The sequence below is a fragment of the Gobio gobio genome (assembly GCF_949357685.1).
Source record: "Gobio gobio genome assembly, chromosome: 11".
Classification (NCBI taxonomy): Eukaryota; Metazoa; Chordata; class Actinopteri; order Cypriniformes; family Gobionidae; genus Gobio; species Gobio gobio.
The window spans coordinates 15,451,017-15,472,757 of NC_137104.1; the positions used below are offsets into that span (position 1 = coordinate 15,451,017).

General features: G+C 37.9%; 1 protein-coding gene across 9 annotated transcripts in view; it reads left to right on the top strand.

The window, feature by feature from the left end:
- elmo1 (engulfment and cell motility 1 (ced-12 homolog, C. elegans)) overlaps positions 1-21,741 on the top strand; it is a 129,858-nt gene that overhangs the window by 56,719 nt on the left and 51,398 nt on the right. For 3 of the 9 annotated variants that reach the window (XM_079830276.1, XM_079830275.1, XM_079830277.1), the window contains 8 exons: positions 1,267-1,436; positions 10,275-10,310; positions 14,032-14,131; positions 14,946-15,097; positions 15,424-15,502; positions 18,454-18,504; positions 18,780-18,902; positions 19,197-19,325. In XM_079830276.1, coding sequence (XP_079686402.1) covers positions 1,267-1,436; positions 10,275-10,310; positions 14,032-14,131; positions 14,946-15,097; positions 15,424-15,502; positions 18,454-18,504; positions 18,780-18,902; positions 19,197-19,325 — 840 coding nt within the window. Of the gene's footprint in view, positions 1-1,266; positions 1,437-10,274; positions 10,311-14,031; positions 14,132-14,945; positions 15,098-15,423; positions 15,503-17,201; positions 17,244-18,453; positions 18,505-18,779; positions 18,903-19,196; positions 19,326-21,741 lie in introns of all 9 variants that reach the window. The other 6 variants (XM_079830279.1, XM_079830278.1, XM_079830280.1 and 3 more) reach the window with 3 other exon arrangements.

Consider the following 21,741-nt stretch of genomic DNA (forward strand, 5'->3'; position numbering starts at 1 on the left):
AATTAGCATTTCTGTATAATATGTCTTTAAATGCAAGATATTTAAAGTATACCTAAAGTACACTTGCAATAGATACATTTTAGCACAATCAAATAAATATGCAAGTATATCTTTAGTTGGACTTCAGCACTATTTCCGGATAACTAAAGTACATATAGTACAAAATTAGTTTTCCAATTTAATAGGCTTTAAGTTATCACTTTAGTATACCAAAAGTACAATTGCAGTGTATTTATATTAAGTACATACTTATGTAAATGTATTTGTAGCATACTTAGCATAAAATAACTGTATTTCAAATACATTTTAGTATATTTATTTTTAATATCAAACCAACCATTAATATCTGTAAACAAATTATGTTTTTGCTTCACTCAGAACTATTTTTATAATTGTGCTACAGGAAATCTAGATATTACACTTACATCAGAGGTGACTTAAATAAAAAATTCATCATTTTGACAAATTAAAAAATCTGGTCTACTGCATTTTGCTTAGTTTAGGAACACTGCCATAGTAAAGGAAACTTTAGGTAACTAAAAAACTTTATGTAACTAAAACCACTAAAAATACATTTTTGTTACTTAAAATAAACTTTAACTGAAATAAAAGGAAAACCGTATTTTATTTCAGCTAGATGAAATATAAAAATAAAATAAACAAACTAAAATAATAAACTAAAACTGAAAAAATTTGTATGTATAGGCATATAACAAATAACATTTGCAAAACAAAATTTCTGAAACTAACTAAAATTGAAAATAAAACCTAAAATATAAGAATAAAAACGAATTTAAATTATTAATAAAAACTATGATGGTATCACAATAAAATAACACTGGTTATTTAATAACACTTCTCAAATACAATGATATTTATTATTATTTTTTAAGTGTGTCTTAAGTGTCCAAATACTTTTAGGGCCACTGCAAATGCGAAAATTGATTCTTAATAAACTAGCTTTTAATTTATTTGAATATAACTTTAATATAATATTTTATAATTAATAATAGTCGACATTGAAATGGATATGAAATGACAGCATGTTGAATCTTTAGGATAAATGGAGTATGTAAAACCAAACCTGACACACCGGCATGGTAAATACTGTTGAATGAGGTAATCATTGTGGGATCAGCGATGCAGTGATTTAGAGAAGTGTAGTCTCGCCTTCTTCCTTGAGTTGTATGATTAAAGGGCCTGACCTCCTACATGACGATCTGTCACCCTCTTATTAACACGCCTCTTCTGTGGCCATGGTAACAGGCCCAGATGGCCCAGCAGCTGCACGAGCGCATCCAGTCGTCCAGCATGGACATGAAGCTGGACGCTCTGAAGGACCTGGCCAACTCTTCACGAGACATCACCTTTGCTCAGGAGTTCATCAACCTTGATGGCATCTCGCTGCTCACACAGATGGTAGAGAGCGGCACAGAGTAAGTAACTGTTTTTGTTCCTCTGGCTGCCTTTCCTCCTGTCTCTCAGTTTTCATTACAGTGCTCTTGATATTCACTCATTGGTTTGTTACATTAGCAGGGCTTAAGCAAATTAAAACCCGAATAAAGACACGGCCAGTGACTTGCACTGTATGCCGGGATGAAGCCCATTCAAAGATGTTGTTCAATAGAAGTCTTCAAATAAATCCCAAACTTGTAGACAGATACAATCTACCATTCAAAAGTTTAGGATCGGTAAGATGTTTTTGTTCAAGAGATTAATGCATTAAATTGATCAAATCTAAATAAATCTTTTGTAACATTATAAATGTCTTTACTATTTCAAATAAATTATGTTCTTTTGGACTTTCCATATAATTTATTCTCATCCACCAAAATTAAGCAGCACAACAATAAGAAATAAGAAATTAGCAAATAAAATGGTTATTTTAAATTGTAATAATATTTCACAATATTGCTGTTTCAGTATTTGATGAAGCCTTGGTGAGCATAAGGGACTTATCGTACCGGCTCCAAACTGGTTCATAATGTACTCTGAAATCTAGTGCGTTATTCTCAAAGAGAACAAAAACACAAGGATTTGGCATCGATAATACATGTGCCCTAATACGCAACACAGCCTTCAAACATAACACAACATGTAAAACACAAAACAACACAAAAATGTGAAAACACAAAAAAGTGCCCTCAATCACAGCACAAATAACAATGTTCCCTCAAATACAAAATGTGTTTTTAATCACATAACACAACAGTATGCCCTCAACGCAACAAAGCACAACAAAATGTCCTTTAACACAAAACAACTTGCTCTCAGACACAATTCACCACTGAGGGCACTGAGGGCACTGCAGTGTGTGGTGGGCTGCGTCCCAATTCGCCTACTTATACTACGTCCTAAAAGTATGTACTCTTTTTGTGAAGAAAAAGTACATACTTTTGAGTGTGTAGCAGAAGAGTATGCAAGCTTTGGGACATACTTCGTCATCTTTAACGGACTCTGTTACGCGCGTCCCGTCACCGTTTAAACTGCCCTGTCAATCATCGTCACAGTTCAAATCCCCCACTTTCAATTTAATTTCCTACTGTATCGGAGAGAAATGTAGTCGCTCGTTGATCTGCCTTTCGAGGGTCTTTAATGCAGAGACTCCTCTCATGTGTTTGCAAAGTTAATGGCCAAACGTATCATTACAAAAGTTCTCAATGCTGCTGAAGGAGAAATATAATGTGGATAATATTGAATAAATATCTTTTCGTCAGGTTAAATACTGATAATTGCTCACTCAAACCAATTTATCTAATCCTCTCCACTTAACCGTCAGACTCGCGTAACCGTCATGTTTGTAGTTTTTTAACACTTTTTATCCGCGTTTGTAGTTCTAATCGAATCCTCGTCCATCTCGCAATGGGTTGCGGACAATATCAGCCGTTAGAGTGCGCATCGATCTGCACTTCGCATTCTGACCGGAAATAGTAAACCATCCGGGAATCTTTGGAATACTTTTTTCAACATACTAAGATTTGGGACATACTAATTCTTTTTTCGAATACTATTTAGTACGGATAGTATGCGAATTGGGACGCAGCCGTGGTGTTGGGTTGTGTTTGATCACACTTTGTTGTGTTGTGTTTGAGGCCACAATGTTGCATCTGAGAGTGTGTGGGTGTTGTGTTTGATCAAGCTTTGTTGTGTTGCGTGGTGCTGTGTTTGAGGCCACAATGTTGCATCTGAGAGTGTGTGGTGTTGTGTTTGATCACACTTTGTTGTGTTGTGTTTGAGGCCCAAATGTTGCATCTGAGAGTGTGTTGGTGTTGTGTTTGATCAAGCTTTGTTGTGTTGTGTGGTGTTGTGTTTGAGGCCACAATGTTGCATCTGAGAGTGTGTGGTGGTGTTCGGTTGTGTTTGATCACACTTTGTTGTGTTGTATTTGAGGCCACAATGTTTTGTCTGAGAGTGTGTGGTGTTGTGTTGTGTTGGATCACACTTTGTTGTGTGGTGTTGTGTTTGAGACAACAATGTTGTGTCTGAGAGTGTGTGGGTGTTGCGTTTGATCACACTTTTTTGTATGATGTGTTTGAGGCCAAAGTGTTTGCATCTGAGAGTGTGTGGTGTTGTGTTTGAGGCCATTATGTAGCATCTGAGAGTGTGTGGTGTTGTGTTTGATCACACTTTGTTCGTGGTGTTGTGTTTGAGACAACAATGTTGTGTCTGAGAGTGTGTGGGTGTTGCGTTTGATCACACTTTTTTGTATGATGTGTTTGAGGCCAAAGTGTTTGCATCTGAGAGTGTGTGGTGTTGTGTTTGAGGCCATTATGTAGCATCTGAGAGTGTGTGGTGTTGTGTTTGATCACACTTTGTTCGTGGTGTTGTGTTTGAGGCCACACTGTTGCATCTGAGAGTATGTGTTTTTGTGTTTGAGGCCACAATGTAGCATCTGAGAGTGTGTGGTGTTGTGTTTGATCACACTTTGTTGTGTGGTGTGTTTAAGGCCATAATGTTGTGTCTGAGAGTGCGTTGTGTTGCGTTTGATCACACTTTTTTGTGTGATGTTGTGTTTGAGGCCACAATGTTGCATCTGAGAGTGTGTGATGTTGTGATCTGAGGCCAGGATGTTGTGTTCAAGAGTGTGTGGTGGTGTTTGATCACACTTTGTTGTGTAGTGTTGTGTTTGAGGCCAAAGTGTTTGCGTCTGAGTGTGTGTGGTGTTGTGTTTGATCACACTTTGTTGTGTGGTGTTGTGTTTGAGGCCACAATGTTGCATATGAGAGTATGTGTGTGTGTGTGTTTTGTTTGAGGCCACAATGTAGCATCTGAGAATGTGTGGTGTTGTGTTTGATCACACTTTGTTGTGTGGTGTGTTTGAGGCCACACTGTTGTGTCTGAGAGAGAGAGAGTGTGTGTGTGTGTGTGTGTGTGTGTGTGTGTGTGTGTGTGTGTGTGTGTGTGTGTGTGTGTGTGTGTGTGTGTGTGTGTGATGTGTTTGAGGCCACAGTGTTGTATCTGAGAGTGCGTGGTGTTGCGTTTAAGGCCACAATGTTGTATCTGAGAGTGTGTGGTGTTGCGTTTGATCACACTTTGTTGTGTTGTGTTTAAGGCCACAATGTTGTGTCCAAGAGTGTGTGGTGGTGTTTGATCACACTTTGTTGTGTGGTGTTGTGTTTAAGGCCACAATGTTGTATCTGAGAGTGCGTGGTGTTGCGTTTGATCACACTTTGTTGTGTTGTGTTTGAGGCCACAATGTTGTGTCCAAGAGTGTGTGGTGGTGTTTGATCACACTTTGTTGTGTGGTAGGGGTGGCACGGTACATGGAAAAAAACCGAACCGATCGGTTCGCTTGTCTCACTTCGGAGTGTGTGTGTCGCACGGCTCGACGCATGCGCAATGTATCCTCGTGCCCATATGTTACCTCAGACAGTGGGTGTCCTTTTCACGCGAAATAAGAGAGGTGTGCGCGTGTGTGCGCGTGTGTGTGTGCGCGTGTGTGTGCGCGTGTGTGCGTGTGTGTGTGTGATGCCACAATGTAGCATCTGAGAGTGTGTGGTGTTGTGTTTGATCACACTTTGTTGTGTGATGTGTTTGAGGCCACAATGTTGTATCTGAGAGTGCGTGGTGTTGTGATTGTGTGTGTACATACAGTAAAGTAAAAGTGGAGTGCTGCAGGTCACGTCACGTGTAGAAATGCAAGTGAGAGAGATAAGGAAGGCGGCCCGGAGTTGGAGGATGCGCCAGCGTCGTATAGCAGGCAGGGCAGATGCAGTGTGTATGGAGAGCGGGAGCCACGCGCGCCCGTTGCGCATACACACACTGGCAGTGTTTGTCTCGCGCAGCTGAACCTCGACTCGTGTATTGCAAATACAGACAAATATTGTCCATTCTGTCACATTTTCCGGTGTTCTCCTCCGACCCCTGTCTGTCTCATGCTTTGATGTATGATGGGCAGCATATATCTGCTGCAAATGCGAGCGTGTTCCCCTCTGTCTCATACACACATGCATATAACATGTTGTATATAAGTAGTTCACATGATAAATGTAACATTTAAAAGTTAAGATATGCTTCTAGTTTTAATAATTAAAACATGCCCTTGAAGTTTGGCAGTGTTGTGTTTTCGTGTATTTTTTTTTTGTTTTTTTTTCACAGCGCTGGATGTCATATGGTGATTGTGAAACACACGCAACACTTCATGGTGAAATGTGTTAATCAGGTCAGCTGAATTAAAGCCACAGTGCATTGTTCTGATCAAAATTGACATGATTAACATGACAAATGTTACGCCAATGTCGGACTCGGTAGACAGCCAGTTAGGAATCAACTTGATTTAACAATTTTTTAATACTGTGTCCTAAATTTTGGATGATTAAGCTATATATATCAAATGCTGAAGTACATTTCTGGAGTGTTAACGATTATACGAACCGAACCGTGGGTTTTGTGAACCGTGCCACCCCTATTGTGTGGTGTTGTGTTTGAGGCCACAGTGTTTGCATCTGAGAGTGTGTGGTGTTGTTTGATCACACTTTGTTGTGTTGTGTTTGAGGCCACAGTGTGTTGTGTCTGAGAGTGTGTGGTGTTGTGTTTGATCACACTTTTGTGTGGTGTTGTGTTTGAAGCCACAATGTTGTGACACTGGTGTTGTGTTTGATCACACTTTATAGTGTTTTATTTGAAGCTGAACACAAACAATGTGCCTTCCAATACAACACAACCTAATCACATCAGAGATGCATCATCTAAATAAACTGCAGATATTTTATATCAGACACTGGTCTATTAATAATAAATGAGTGTATACATTTCCCTCCCTCCTCCAGTCTCCTCCGTGATTATAAAGCAGTCGTGTGGCCTGACCATCTCAGTTGAAGGTTAAAGCGGAGATAGACTATTTGCTGAGCTGGCACTTTTTCAACTCCTATACGGACGGTCCCATGAGGAGGCCGAGCTCTGCCAGCAGACACAAACTGCCTTAGGAGAGAGACAGAAAACAGAAACATGGAGGGAGAAAACTGGGACTGGAGAAACACACTTAGAGGCAAACGAATAAAGATTCACTAAAGAAACACAAAAGCGCAAGATATATACACTTTCAAGACGGCTAGAGGGAAAAAAACTGGTTAAAAACCACCCCCAAAAAAACATGATTGTCTGTCAGACTGGATGTTACCTCTACGGCTGGTCAACTTCACAGGCTTGTGCTTTTGTTTTCCGTTACATGCTAACCTAATTATGCCTGTCCTTGCTCCATTTGTCAAGGTCATACTATTCCAATGGCTCTTTTCATGTAGTTGTGGAAGAAGATTTATATGAATTTCCAAATACATTAATTTTCGTGCATGAGCAGAAGTGATTTCCCTCTGGTGCTCTGCCGGTTGAGTGAAATTAGGCTGCCGTTGGGATGTTGGTTTTATTTCACTGAATCAATAGCTGCGTTTTTACTTATCGGAGCTCTGCGCCGCCAGCTGAGGTGTTTCAACATTTTGGTACGCTGAAGAGCTGACCATGGAAATCATTTCCATGGGTATGTTTTATATAAAGCAGCTCTGTGTCAACAGCTCCTGACCTCAAAGAGCCTATGTGTGGGTTTCTATGCAGTCCTTTCATACCATTAAGAATCCAAGTGGACACGCACATGCACACAAGTACACACTGTTTCACATTCTTCCCGTGGATTCCTGTTAGCCGCTGACCAGGCGATGATTATTCAAAAGACTTAAGCATGACGGCACTCTTGAGAGTATGGAGTGAGTACTCTTACATCATGGGCCATGAATGTAGCCGGTTGAAGGGTTAGTGGTGCAGTGGCTCCCTCTACTGGTCATGTGCCACAGTAGCACTCTGATTGAGGTTGTTGATAACAGTTAAAGATGCAGAAAGTAACTTGCGTGTTAAAATGTTTTATATTTAAAATGAGTAGTACCACTGTTTTTAGATATAAATCTAAATCAAAAATTATTTTGGAAGTCTTTAAGCTTGTGCTATTAGTGAAGGTTGATGATGTCAAACTATTATATTTGTCAGACACCCAGCAGTTGATTATTAATCCATTTGATCCCAAATTATGCCCAAAAGATTTTTTTTCTTGGTCACAATTGTAACCCTGTGGGAAAATGTGCATAGTTGCTCAATAAGATCCAACAGAAAGTTGAAAACAAAGTTTGTTGTATTATTTATTGGATTATTTATTACTTTTAAGGTGTTCATGGTTTATCACTTCTGTGCAATTGATTGGAAAGAAGTGATAAACCATCAATAAATGCTAAATAAAGCAATATACACTCTAAAAAATGCTGGGTTAAAAATAACCCAAGTTGGGTTGGGACTAACCCAGCAATTGGGTTGTTTAACCCAGCGGTTGGGTTAAATTATTGCTTAAAACAACCCAATTGCTGGGTTAAAACCATCCAATTGCTGGGTTAAAACAACCCAATTGCTGGGTTAGTCCAAAATGGACTAACCCAGCAATTGGGTTGTTTAACCCAGCGGTTAGGTTAAATGATTGCTTAAAACAACCCAATTGCTGGGTTACAACCATCCAATTGCTGGGTTAAAACAACCCAATTGCTGGGGTAGTCCATTTTCAACCCAACTTGGGTTATATTCAACCCAGCATTTTTAAAGTGTATTTATTTTTCATTTTAGTTTGCGTCACTTAGTCTAGCAATACTTTGAAATCTGTAATTTCAATACGAGTCAATATGTTTCACTCATGAATCATGAACATATCATGAATATGTTTTCCCACTTGTGACCACTAACATGTATACATGTCCTGTGATCAATTAGTGTATGAGCCAGAGCAATATTATTCATAAACTAATAGACCTTTTAAATATTATATGCACCAAATGTGATCATTGTATCAGTATTTTGACCATTTTAACATGTTTTGCTTTATTTTTTTGGAGCTTTGAGTCAGACATCTGGCCCTATTTTAATGATCTAAGCGCATGATCTAAAGAGAGCGACGCAGGTGCACTTTGACAACATCAAATCCACAGAATCCACTTTTTCTAGTTTAATGACCGGAAAAATGGTCTGCGCGCCCGGCACATGGTCTAAAAGGGCTGCCCCTATTCTCTTATTGAGTAATGGGTGTGTATTGGGCGTAATGTGCAATAAACCAACCAGAATCTCATCTCCCATTCCCTTTGAAAACCAGTTGCGCTTGCACCATGGCAGATTCGCTATTTACATGGCAGAATATAGACGCCCTCAATCTGCCGAGTCAATTTAAATGCATGTGTGTAATTCCACGATTGGTTAAATAAGTGGTAATTTCATTCGTCATTACTGCACTGTAAAAAATATTTAAAAAGTAAGTTACCTGTTTGCCTTAATTTTGAGTTCATTGAAATTAAAAATTTGAGTTAATACAATGAACATTTGAGAATCGACATCACCCTTTATTCAAATATTATTAAAAGATTTTGTAAGCATATTGCTTAATTTGTAATAATGCAGTGAAACATGCCAAATAGTGCTATTTTTCATGATTTTCTTTATGTGGTTCAGATACAATAATATTTTGAGTTTCTATTTATTAAACCAATTTCCTTCGTTGTATTAACTCAAATTTGTAATTTCAACGAACTCAAAATTTTAAGGCAACCAGGTTGCTTACTTTTTTAAGTTTAACCAACAATATTTTACAGTATGCAAATAGGTAATTCTGATACATGCAATGACTAGTATCCATTATGACATGTAGGCATTTTTTCTTTATGTACACAATAATAATCTTTTACATTGTAATCCTTTTATTTTTAATATTTGGCATGTTTGTATTATAGAGTGTACGCGCGTTGTGCACCCGCCTATAAGCGCATATTACTAATGCACCCTTTAAATAACACCCAAAATACTCCACTATTGACTTTAGACCAGGTTTCAGTCAATGGAGCAGACGTTTTCAGTTGCCTCAAAATAGCAATGCGCCAACAATGCGGCTGAACACCAGCACGCCCATGGGCGCACCAATGGGCACCAATGCATTTACTATTTAAACAACGTGGCGCATGATAACTGCGTCGGGCTGACACTAGCAAAAAACACTTGCGTCGCACCGCATTGTGCCAGGTATATGATAGGGCCCATCATCTTCCAAGGGGGCAAACAGTCCTGATCATGTGACTATTCCAGCCATGTGAAAGTATTTTCAAGTCAGTCTGCACTTATATTTATAGTTGACAACTGCGTAAAATACATAATCAACGCTTTTTTACACCCTTCTACCTGTAAGCACAAATTCCAGTCACAAATGTAACTTGCAAGATTAAATGGGTTTTAAAAAATACAGTGCAAGTCATTAGGTCAGAAATGACACCGCAAACTACATCTTTAATGATCAAACTCGAGTGATATATGTGGATTATAGCCCTGCTGACAGGACCATGAGAGAAAACAAGAGCCACGTTTGAGTCATAAATGAATGCAATATAATGTATGATGATTTGTAATGGATACTCTTGGTAATCCTTCACACTTGCTCATAACCACCTCAGGGAGTTAAGCACACGTCGTGCATTAAATGAGTGTGAAGGCAGTGTGCAGTGTGCTTCTCCCACAGTTCTGCTTTGCATGCTTTGTCTCTCAGAAAGGTTTTTTTTATTAGTGTTCAGCTATGTTTTTCTCTCAGCTCATGCCTCACTGGATGTTTAAAATATACTGTACTTTGTTTTAAACCTTGTGTAACCATAACAATGGGTTTTCCACAGATTTTCCTAATGTAAATGTCATAATGGGTTCATAAAGGAATATTTGGACCCTGACTATGTGAGTGTTTCTGTCTCCCTGACGTCAAAGTTTTTAAATCTTTTCAGACGGTATCAGAAACTACAGAAGATAATGAAGCCCTGGTAAGCCCCTCCCCTCGAGCTGGATAACCCCCCTGTCACTTACCCTCTAATCTTCGGGCCGAGTCTCTGCATGATCGGGCTCTGGCCTCAGTGCTCAAAACCAATCAAAGCGATGGGAACACTTGCCAACTGCTGCAGTCACTACCATTTTTCTAATGATTTTATGGTTTTGTTTGGATGATTATTTCCATGTAACCAAATCAGCTGTCTTTCTTTCTTTTGCATGTGGTATTGGGCAACATTGGTGCTTTAGGGGAAGCTTTGCACTAATCACTTTTGGGAACCTCTTTTTTTTTTTCTCCACTCATCGACAAGAATCTGCTCTCACATTTCCATATAATTGTATCAAAATAATTGATCAAAACTGCTTTTTCTTAAAATCCTTTTGCCCAGGATTCCTCTAAAATGATGGGTTATCATAAACAACCAGAAACTACTTTACGCAACACTAGATATCCCCTTGTGGTATTTTATCATCCCTTAGTGCAACCATGGACGTTTTTTTGTAGGGTTTTGCCCAATTCCAGCTGCAAATACTTCCTGCTCCCAGTGGTACATTTATGAATTGCTGTTCAAACTAATATTTTTTTATTATGAGTTCTAACTAATGCTGTATTAACTCCCTGCTAAATACTCAACACCGAGCTCAGTGCAGGCAACTTAAGTAATTCCTGTTTCATTTCTGCCTTTAATGTTCTGTTACTTTAAACATGTTATTATGTGTATTTATGTTTTTGTAACTTCAGGGGCCCGTACCATGAAGGTAGTAGACCAAACTCAGGGTTACAGGATAAGTTTTGAGTTGACCAAACCAATCCAAAAAAAACTTTATTGATTATAACGTGTATTTATATTACATATTATCCATATATATATTTATATTCATTTAAACTTGCTTGATAATGGTTAAACAAAAATGTCTTATGTATAATAATTATATACATCATTTATAAATCATATAAAATAATTACAATAAATAATCATCATTATAGTAAATGTTGTATTTAAAAAACTGGGGGAACGACTTTATTGCTTCAGAGATGTCACTCACAGCTGATTGGTCCAATTTCGGTTCGAGATCTCTTATCCAGAACATAACCTGTCCAGGAGCAGGTTAGCCGTGGAACGCAAGTTACTATGCTGATGAATACCACTAACAGCCGAGCAACTTCCATGGTTCCTAAAACCCAGGGTCTGCTAACTAAACTGAAACATACCTGGCTCAGGGTTCCCACTCATCCTGGAAAACAGATGGAAAATTAGAGAGCATGTAAAATGTCCTGGAAATGTTTTTTTTTTAAGTTCTCTCTCTCTCGCTCTCTCTTTTTTTTTTTTATAGCAGAGTACTAAGAGTTTATCACTGGCCCAAACAATTACTGCTAGTTGCAAAAAGTGCGATGTTCAGGAATGCTGAGTTTTGATAGTATTTTGAATGATGATGTTTAGTCTTGTGTTGCCACTTGCAGCAGTTAACTAATGTTATTAACTGCTTAAATGTGTGCAGTGAATGTTAACTGGTTAGCAGCTACCTAATCGCATAATGTTGATATAAACTCACAATTGTGTTACAAAGTCAGAATAGCAAGATATAAACTCATAGTTGTGTGTTATGAAGTCAGAATTGCAAGATATAAACTCCCAGTTGCGTGTTATAAAGTCAGAATTGCGTGATATAAACTCGCAATTCTTACTTTCTCACACTTGCGAGATCATATCATGACTTTTTTCAGAAGTGTGAGATATAATCTCACAATTTCAAGTTATAGTCCAATTCTGAGGAAGACAAAACTGACTTTTTTTTTCAGAATTGCAAGTTTATATCTCACAATTATGTAAACTTGCAATTGTGAGAAAGTCAGAATAGAAAGATAAAAAGTCACAATTACCTTTTCTTTTCTTTTTATTCTGTGGGGGAAACAAGCTTCCAGTCATAGTGTATGATTAAGAGCTCATATTAAAAACTGTTTTATAGTTAAGTCATGGCAATCAACTGTATGCCTTTCCCATGGGTGAAAAAGACTTAGAGAGCAATATTTGGCATGATCCTTGTCTTTTATTCCTGTCGTAGTCAAATTGAAAGTGTCCTGGGAAAAGTCCTGGCTTCGCGGTATAGGCCCCTGATGTCTTGGCCAAAGTTTTGTTTTGTTTTGTTTTGTTTTTTCTCAAAAGCTGGCTTTTTTTGTAACTTTGTTTCACCTGTATTTTCATTATTAGAAATAATGAAAAGGCATGAACTGAGGTTTTTGTGACGATAGGGGGCAGTGTTATTCATTTAAATCCAAAAATCTGAATGTAAAGCTGGTGCTTCTCAAACTGAAGGCTGCGTCCAGTGGTGCTGTTTGCTTGACGCGGAAATACTATTAAAATAATCATTTGACTTTTTTTTTTTTATCTTAACTGCCTTTCTGTTATTGCAGTACAGGTAATGACAACCATCTGTGGTCTCCCAGTGGTTTACATTATGCACAGTTTAGCATTGTGATTAATTTACAACAAAATAAAAGAAGCATGCTTTAATGTAGTGAACCTGGAAAAGCTGATGATTAATTTTCTGCTAACTTTTGATTTTGAATTGGGATGTGTGCAGAAGAGGCAGAATGAAGGACACAAACGAAGGCTGCCTTCAAAAAATACTTTAAATTGAGATGTCCTTTGACAGAGTTTGATGATTTGTCAGCCGAGAAATGCAGCCTAACTAGGACGCGGCCTTCCGATTGAGAAGCACCCGTAATGAGGATTCAAGTTAGCTTTTAGGTAGACACTAATTGATTTAAAATACGTTTTTTTTTTTACTCAAAACTATGAATTAAGCCCCTGTCTTATTACTTAAAGGAATATTTGAGGTTTAATACAAATTATGCTATTAACGACAGCATCAGTGACATATGGTAGTATGACTGTATGTTTGACCAGTAAAGGTCCTGTTTTTTTTTTTTTTTCTTTCCTCAAATTATTTTGTAGAATTAATTTAATAAACCGTATGCTGCAGATGCTGTTTATGGAAGTTGTTCCAAACCTGTATGACTTTTTATGGACATTAAACATAAAAGGGATATTTTACAGAATTGTGCGTTTTACCCATGTTGCTATTGTTAGCTAAAACTATTAAATCATTATTAGATGGAAAAGATTAAGAATTGTCTCCTTGAAAACTAACTGAAATAAAGTTAAAGTACTAAAATTACTAAAACTAAAACTGCAATAAATATCTTAAAGCTGTATAGAAATATATAAAAAAAATGACAAAAGCACAATTTTTTTAACTGAAATAATAAAAGTTGATTCAGAGTATTAATAAATAATATAGTATTAAAAACAGAAATTAATACTAAAATAACTGTCCACAAAAGTAAGAAAGTAATTCAGGTTTGGAACAAATAATGACTTAATTTTCGGATGAATTATCCCTTTAAGTTGTATTTAACCTGCAATATTCCTATCATATTATATTGTGTGTCCATTCATCATAACTATAATGTCCCAAACTGCTGCATGATACCACTGAACATTTCTGCCAGTGTAATTCCACTGCTGCCGCTCCTGCTGCCAAACTCTCTGGCATTGGCTGCTCTTCTGAAGGACAGGCTGACTCCATGTCCTCCTGTTCGCCAGCTTCACTACTTGACTCTTCTCACTCACTTTTGCTGAGGCTTAGCTGTTCTTTCAGTGCAGGTGAGCGGTAGAGACGTGAGGCTAGTGGCTGTTGTCTTGTCTTTTATAGCTTTGGTGACCTGCTCTCCTTCACACTGACGGCCTTTGTGGAGCTCATGGACCATGGCATTGTCTCCTGGGACACCTTCTCTGTGGCCTTCATCAAGAAGGTGCGTCCACATGGGTATTTTTTTCAGAAGTTTCTGGCGTTTTCCAGGAATAGGGTATCAAAGAGTGGGGTGCTTTGATGTATTTTTGTTCCCTTGACAAATTTTTTTTTGCAGAAAATAAGCTCTGAAAAGTTTATTATTCTTATCTGTTTTGCTCATCATGAGAATATTGAATAAGGATTTTGGAGCTTAAATAAGTAAATAATTGTCAGAAGTAATAAATGAACTACAACACGACATCAACACCATTAAGCTTCTGAAAACTCTTTCAGTCTTTATTTTAAAAACAGTTTCCCTGAAAGCTTGAGTTAGAATAGTTAACAAAAACATGACTAAACGCAATGAAGCTGTGAAAGCGGACTAGTAAGTAGATGAGTTTACATGTTCGACGTGATGACGTTTAATGTGCCCGACAACCTATTTATTTCCATTCAGCCACTTGTTAGCAACCACCTTTTTCAAGACAATTAAAATCTTTGGGAAAAAAAAAAAACACCCAAGGGTGTATAACTTGTATTTTAACGTAAAAATCCTATTTCAGGCATTTTACCAAAAAACAATTAAAAAAAACCCCATTGACTTTGGGACGATAGAACCAGAAGTGTAATTAACATAATACATAAACATACATTTTCATTATAAAACAAATAAAATTCACTTATTTGGGGCTTTGGCTGAATAGTGTTTGATTATTAAAAATGCAATAAGACTAAACCGTACTGTTATGTTCATGCTCTATTGTGATGGAACTCACACATTTTAAATCTACATTTTTACGCATTCTATCCTTTTTAACTTGTCGTTTCATCCTCAGATCGCCAGTTATGTGTGTAAATCTGCCATGGACGTTGCTGTACTCCAGAGGTCTCTAGCCATCCTGGAATCAATGGTGCTCAACAGTCAAGATCTCTACCAGAAGGTGGCTCAAGAAATCACCATTGGCCAGCTCATCCCTCATCTGCAAGGGTATGGAGCAGGGATAATTGATTATCTACTTATCATTGTAGTTATCATATTGTACTCAGTTTATTTAAAGGAAAAGTTTATCCATTTGTTTCATACCCATTTGTCATTTATTCTTCTACATATAATCAAAGCATGTAGTGACTCCAAAAAATGCACTGTTACTAGTGCATGCAGCCAAGTTTGAATATGCACGTCTGGGCGTCAAGCTTTTAGGGCTTTGTTACTGTATGCTTTTGATGTAAATGATGATCATTTTTTGGTGAACTATACCTTTAATTGTTGCTCTCCTATTTTTTTTGTGCTTTTTCCCCTCTCTCTGGCAACAGGACGGATCAGGACATTCAGACTTACACTATCGCAGTGATTAATGCGTTGTTCCTCAAAGCCCCTGAGGAGAAGAGACAGGTACAGCACACACAAACCCACTTTCTGCTTATTTTAAAGGCATTTGTTTGTTGTTGTCTAGACTAAATAATGACACTGTGTCTTCATCAGGCAAGACGTGAGAAAATGTCACCCGAATGTCTTTCCGTGTTTTTCAAAAATGTTCGTTCTAACAAGCCGCAACTGTCAGTAGCGTCACAAAAAACTCTCAAAATAGTTTAAGCATGTTATTGAATATGCCAATGTTAATGTATTTGGTCTTGGTGGACTAGATCTGCAACGCTACTGCTTATGCTGATGACGATTATTGCTGCAAATATGTACTTGCTACTGCTAATAGATACATAGACGAGCTGCTGTGAGGTGGAGCAAACACTAAACCAGACTATTTAAATGTTGAGCAAGCAATCTCATTGGCTTCAGGATCAGCAGAGGCTCACCAGCTTGGGCCGTTTGGTAATGATGTGATTGCGGACCTATCATGACTGAACTAAATACATTTTGTCAGTTGTTCGGATTTATCTTGGATAGCCCCACACACTGTGAAACCTCATCTGTCCAAATTATTACTCCACATCACTGCATGTTAAACTTCAAATATGCTGTTATCGGCTAAGATTCTGTCACTTCATGCTGCATTTTGTTTTCAGTGCGAACATAAACATTTGGAAACTTGGTTAGGACACAGTGTAAGAAGTGCTGTTTGTGAAAAGTCATGCAAGTTTGTCACCTTAATTTGACATTATTTTGTTATTTTGTACCTGAATGTGCATGAGTGTCTGTTTGTGTGTCTGTAAGTGCCCTGTGTGTTAGTTTTTCACCTCAGATCTTTTCCCTTCATCCTCAACTCTATTGCCTGTTATTCTTAATAGCCAACTGAGTGGAGTGAGTGTGACAACAATCCTTAAAGGTGCGGTCACATTTGCTGTTGTTCTGTGAATTTTCACGTGTGAAATCCAGTCATTTCAAAAGGAATCCACGTGGTCATGAATTTTGTGAGAGCGAAAGATTTCGCCGCACAAATTCTGTCACTCAAATTTTCTGCGTTTATTTCCAGAAAGCTAATTAGTTTGAAAGTGGCTTCTTGTGATCTGTGCGACAATAGACGAAGGACCTTTTTTGGCCGTGAAATTTCACTAATGTGACCGCACCTTAATAGTTAACTTTTCTTTTTTGTAATCAGTACTTCCAGTGACATTTTTTTTAATTGATAAACTAAAGTGAACGAAAAATATTTTGTGAAAAACCGTTAAAGCTGTTGCACTGAATTAGATCTCCCCTCATTCATATGACCGTAAGCTCTGAAAGATATGTCAAAAAACCTGTCGTCAGCAGAACCTAAACATGCAAAATAATTGACAGACAGAGTCAGACAGTGTTCTGATTGGCTAACACATGCTATCTGTTTACAGAGCCTAGGGCTGTATGGTTTCTCAGGACACCTATTTTTGTGATATTTGTCAGGCAGTTGGACAATTTACGTGTAGTATTAAAAAAATTGCTTACAGCAGCTTTAAGTAAGAGTGACTTCGGAGTCACAGCGGGTTCATGTAACTGCCTCATATCCTAAATGTCAATTTACAGTTTCTCCAGGTCTGTTTTGCTGACCTTTCATTTCTGTGCTACTAACAAAATGCCTCTTTCTCTCGCTTATTTTCTCTTCTCTTTTTCTGTCTCATTCTCTCATTATTTCCTCCCCTTGCTGTGCTCGTAATGGTAGTTTGATGAGGACAATGTGAACATCCTTGATTGTCCTCTTACAGTAAGTGCTCTCTAGTTAAGGTGAACCCTCTGTAGGGGATTTAACTGATATACTATATTGCCAAAGGTTTTGGGACGCCTGCATTTACATGCACATGAACTTTAATGACATCCCATTCTTAATCTGTAGGGTTTAATATGGAGTTGGCCAACCCTTTGCAGTTATAACGGCTTCAACTGTTCTGGGAAGGCTTTCCACAAGGTTTAGGAGTGTGTTTATGGGAATTTTTGACCATTCTTCTAGAAGCGCATTTGTGAGGTCAGGCACTGATGTTGGACGAGAAGTCTTGGCTCACAGTCTCTGCTCTAATTCATCCCAAAGGTGTTCAATCGGGTTGAGGTGCAGGACAGTCAAGTTCCTCCACACCAAACTCGCTCATCCATGTCTTTATGGACCTTGCTTTGTGCACTGGTGCGCAGTTATGTTGCTGTTCCCACAAAGTTGGGAGCATGAAATTGTCCAAAATGTTTTGGTATGCTGAAGCATTAAGAGTTCCTTTCACTTGATTAAGGAGCCAAGCCCAACCCCTGAAAAACAACCCCACACCATAATCCCCCTTCCACCAAACTTTACACTTGCCCAATGCAGTCAGGCAAGTACCGTTCTCCTGGACTCGTCCATCGGATTGCCAGACAGAGAAGCATGATTCGTCACTCCAGAGAACACATCTCCACTGCCCTAGAGTCCAGTGGCGGCGTGCTTTACACCTACGCACTGTTCTTGAGCTAATCTGAAGGCCACACGAAGTTTGGAGGTCTACCGCTTTGTGGCTGAGTTGCTGTTGTTTCCAATTGCTTCCACATTTGTTTTAATACCACTAAGAGTTGACCGACAAATATTTAGTAGTGAGGAAATTTTACGAATGGATTTATTGCACATATGGCAACCTATCACGGTACCCTGCTTGAATTCACTGAGCTCCTGAGAGCGACCCATTCTTTTACAAATGTTTGTAGAAGCAGTCTGCATGCCTAGGTGCTTGATTTTTATACACATTTGGCTATGGAAGTGATTGGAACACCTGAATTCAATGATTTGGAGGGGTGTTCCCAATACTTTTGGCAATAGGGTGTATTTGACTGAGCTGTTTCGTATGTTTTGTTGAGCTATACCTTTTAAGGAGGTTGTTGAAGGTGTGTGTGTATGTGTTTGTGTGAATGTGTATGAGTGTGTGAGATTTAAGGTGACTCAGTGTTTTGTTTGATTGTAGGAGATGGCTCACATTCTAGCACAGAAGCAGCTGCGCTCAATCATCCTCAGTGTAAGTGCACAGTATACATACTACAAAAATAGTATGAGTAATATGGCAGTATGCCAATCTGAACATAAACCTCTCTCTCTGGTTCTGTTTTATGTAATTGATGCAAAAAAACATACTGTAAATATCAGGGAATTTTAAAATGATGCTTCTCAGGTAGTATTAGCAGTAATATTAATAATATATTAACCCTAATCATAAATGACTGTCATGATACCCTCTCCACAGCAGTCAAACGTTCTCAATCTCTGTCTAACATTCTCTTTCTCATTTGTCAGAATGTGATCAGGAGTAACAAACCCATAAATGATGAGATGGCACACCAGCTATATGTGCTACAAGTCTTGACCTTTAACCTTTTGGAGGACCGCATGATGACGAAGATGGACCCTCAAGACCAGGTGAAACTCTATCACTGAACAGTTGTAGACAATGTTCAGTCCTGCTTATTTTACAACTGCCTCCCAAATAAATAAATGGACATTATATATTGACATGAGTTTCAATTATTTTATTGTGTTGAGAAAGAAAGAGACCAGAGTGATAGGAGAAACATGTAACTTATCAGTAGTTCTATTGTAGCATTTAGTAGTCATTATATAATGTAACTATGTTTGACGACAAAATTGAACAATCAGAATCAAGTATTGCAGAGAGCTGTGCAATAATATGATTTCATTCCTGTGTTTGTGAAGGCTCAGAGGGACATCATCTTCGAGCTGCGCAGGATTGCTTTTGACGTCGAGTGCGAGTCCAACAACAGCGGCAGCATTGAGAAGCGCAAGTCCATGTACACACGAGACTACAAAAAACTGGGCTTCATCGTAAGTTTTCATACATTACATTAGCTATGTTTCTGTCCAAAGTTGAAAAATTGGAATATCGCATAAAGCATTTGTGAATAAGGTCACACTTTAGACTTCCAATTCTCACTATTAACTAACTAAGTATGACATTTGCCTCATTGAACTCCTAATTACTACTAATTAATAGTTAGAAAGGTTGTTGTTAAGTTTAGGTATTGGGTAGATTAAGGGATGTAGAATATGGTCATGCAGAATAAGGCATTAATTATTAATTATTATGTGCTTTATAAGCACAAATAAACAGCCAATATCCCAGTAATATACATGCTAATAAGCAATAGGAGTGTAACGGTACACATATTTGTACCGGACCATTTTGGTATGGGGCTTTCGATTCGGTGCACGCGTGTACTGAACGGTTTCCGAATGCAATCTTTAACAGTTAACAGTAGGCTTGTTTTAAGCGCGGAACACACTTCAATCTGAGTTCCCACACGAACATATTAAGTATTCAGTCCATTTTATCACAAAATTCAAACGATAAATGCCGTTTTGACACTTTTTAATGTGGCGTGACTGATTAATGATCACAGTTCAAGCGGCGCGATCATCTGTGATTGCGATCGATCATCTCTTCCTAAAGAATAAACATGAATGAACAGCTGAAGGTATGTTGAGGATACATTTCAACTTACTGTCACGTATCATATGTGGTGTAATCGCTCAATCAGTGTTTCAACGATGGAAAGACTTCAATATAACAGCTTGTAAACTAAACAATGTCACGTAGCATCACATTTACCTCAGGCAGTCATTCAGTGTCCACAGAATTGTATTCACTAGAGAAATCAACTCTTTCGCTACATATATCTACTATCTTAGTCTATGTATTCATTATATTCTACTTAACCTGTTAGTGATGTCTTGATTATTTCATGTAGGCAATAAATTGGAGGAAAAACTATTTTATAATTATATTTAGAAGTTATTGCAAAAACTGCCTAATGTGAAGTTTACATGTTTGCATACAATGTTATTTGAGTGTTGATTATTATACCTAAAAATAAATAGCATCTGAAGTTAGGCTAATCGTTTAAACTCTGTTGTTAACCTTTAATATTAATGTGCAAGTAAGGGCTCCCTATATAGTTTACAGCAATATCTTCAATAAACTTTGTTATAATTTAATTAATTTAAGGACAGACACTTTTTTTTTCTTCAGTAAACCAATAAAAATAAATAATACATTTTTTTAGTAAAACTGCTGTACCGAACCCGTACCGTACCGTGACTTCAAAACTGAGGTACGTACCGAACCGTCAGTTTTGTGTACCGTTACACCCCTAATAAGCAACTAGTTAATAGTGAGAATTGGACCCTAAACTAAAGTGTTACCGTGAATAAAGCACTGTTTCCTAAGAATATCACTAAGAAAAATGGAAGTTGCTGCAGTAGGAAAAGCCACTGTATATAATAATTTTGTATATAATAATTTTGTATATAATAAATGACTTGTGCTTCAGAGCGCACAGATGCAACGCAATAAACACATTATCTTGCTTTCTGAGGCGGATGCCTGCTGTTTGGGAATGCAGTCGTGTAAGAATAAAATAAGGGAGGTTATTATACGGAACCACTTTGACGATAGACTTTGCTCAGGCATTTCAGACCAGATCGGTCTGCTGGTTGGTCCAGTGATGTCTTTTTTTTAAGTGCGTCAAGGAATTTATTCAGTAAACGTTTCCATCGTAGTTTAGCGCATGTTTTCTTATTGGATAAAAAGTTTATCTGATTCAGTTGAGCACATACGTTTTTACATGTGTTTTTAGAATGTGTGCATTTTGCCGTTTCCATACAGCGTTTTTTAAAATGCGATATCCCAAAATGCACATAAAAATAGGTGGATGGAAACATTGAGAGTACTGGAAAAAAAATCTAAATGTTTTTCATAGTAGTGCTCGCTCATTTAATAAACTCAGAATCAGTGGTGAAGATAAATTTCAGTATGTGGGTGCAAGTGAGATAGTCTCATTTAGGTGCAAACTCCAAAAATTGAATAAAGCATCAATCATATAGCTGCATGAGGAAATTCATGAACAATGACCCGGAATTGTTTTGCTAAAGCTGTTTGTCCCCCAAAAATATCACTATAATTACATAGTTCAAAGCATTGTCTGAATCCATTGAGGCTCGGCTAAGCTCAGAGCATTCAGAGCTCTTTTGTCAAATTTGTTTGACACATTTCACTGTAACAAAATATCCAGCACTCTCTTCTTTGCACATCAAACAGGTCACCTCATCAGACATGCCCAGATGACAGACATGTGCCGCCAGTCAATCTGTCATATTTTGACACTATATTTTTTTCTCATGCAAGTTTGTCAGACAGGTTTCAAGCAGCAACATCAAGGGCTGGGCAATAGGAATGACATAT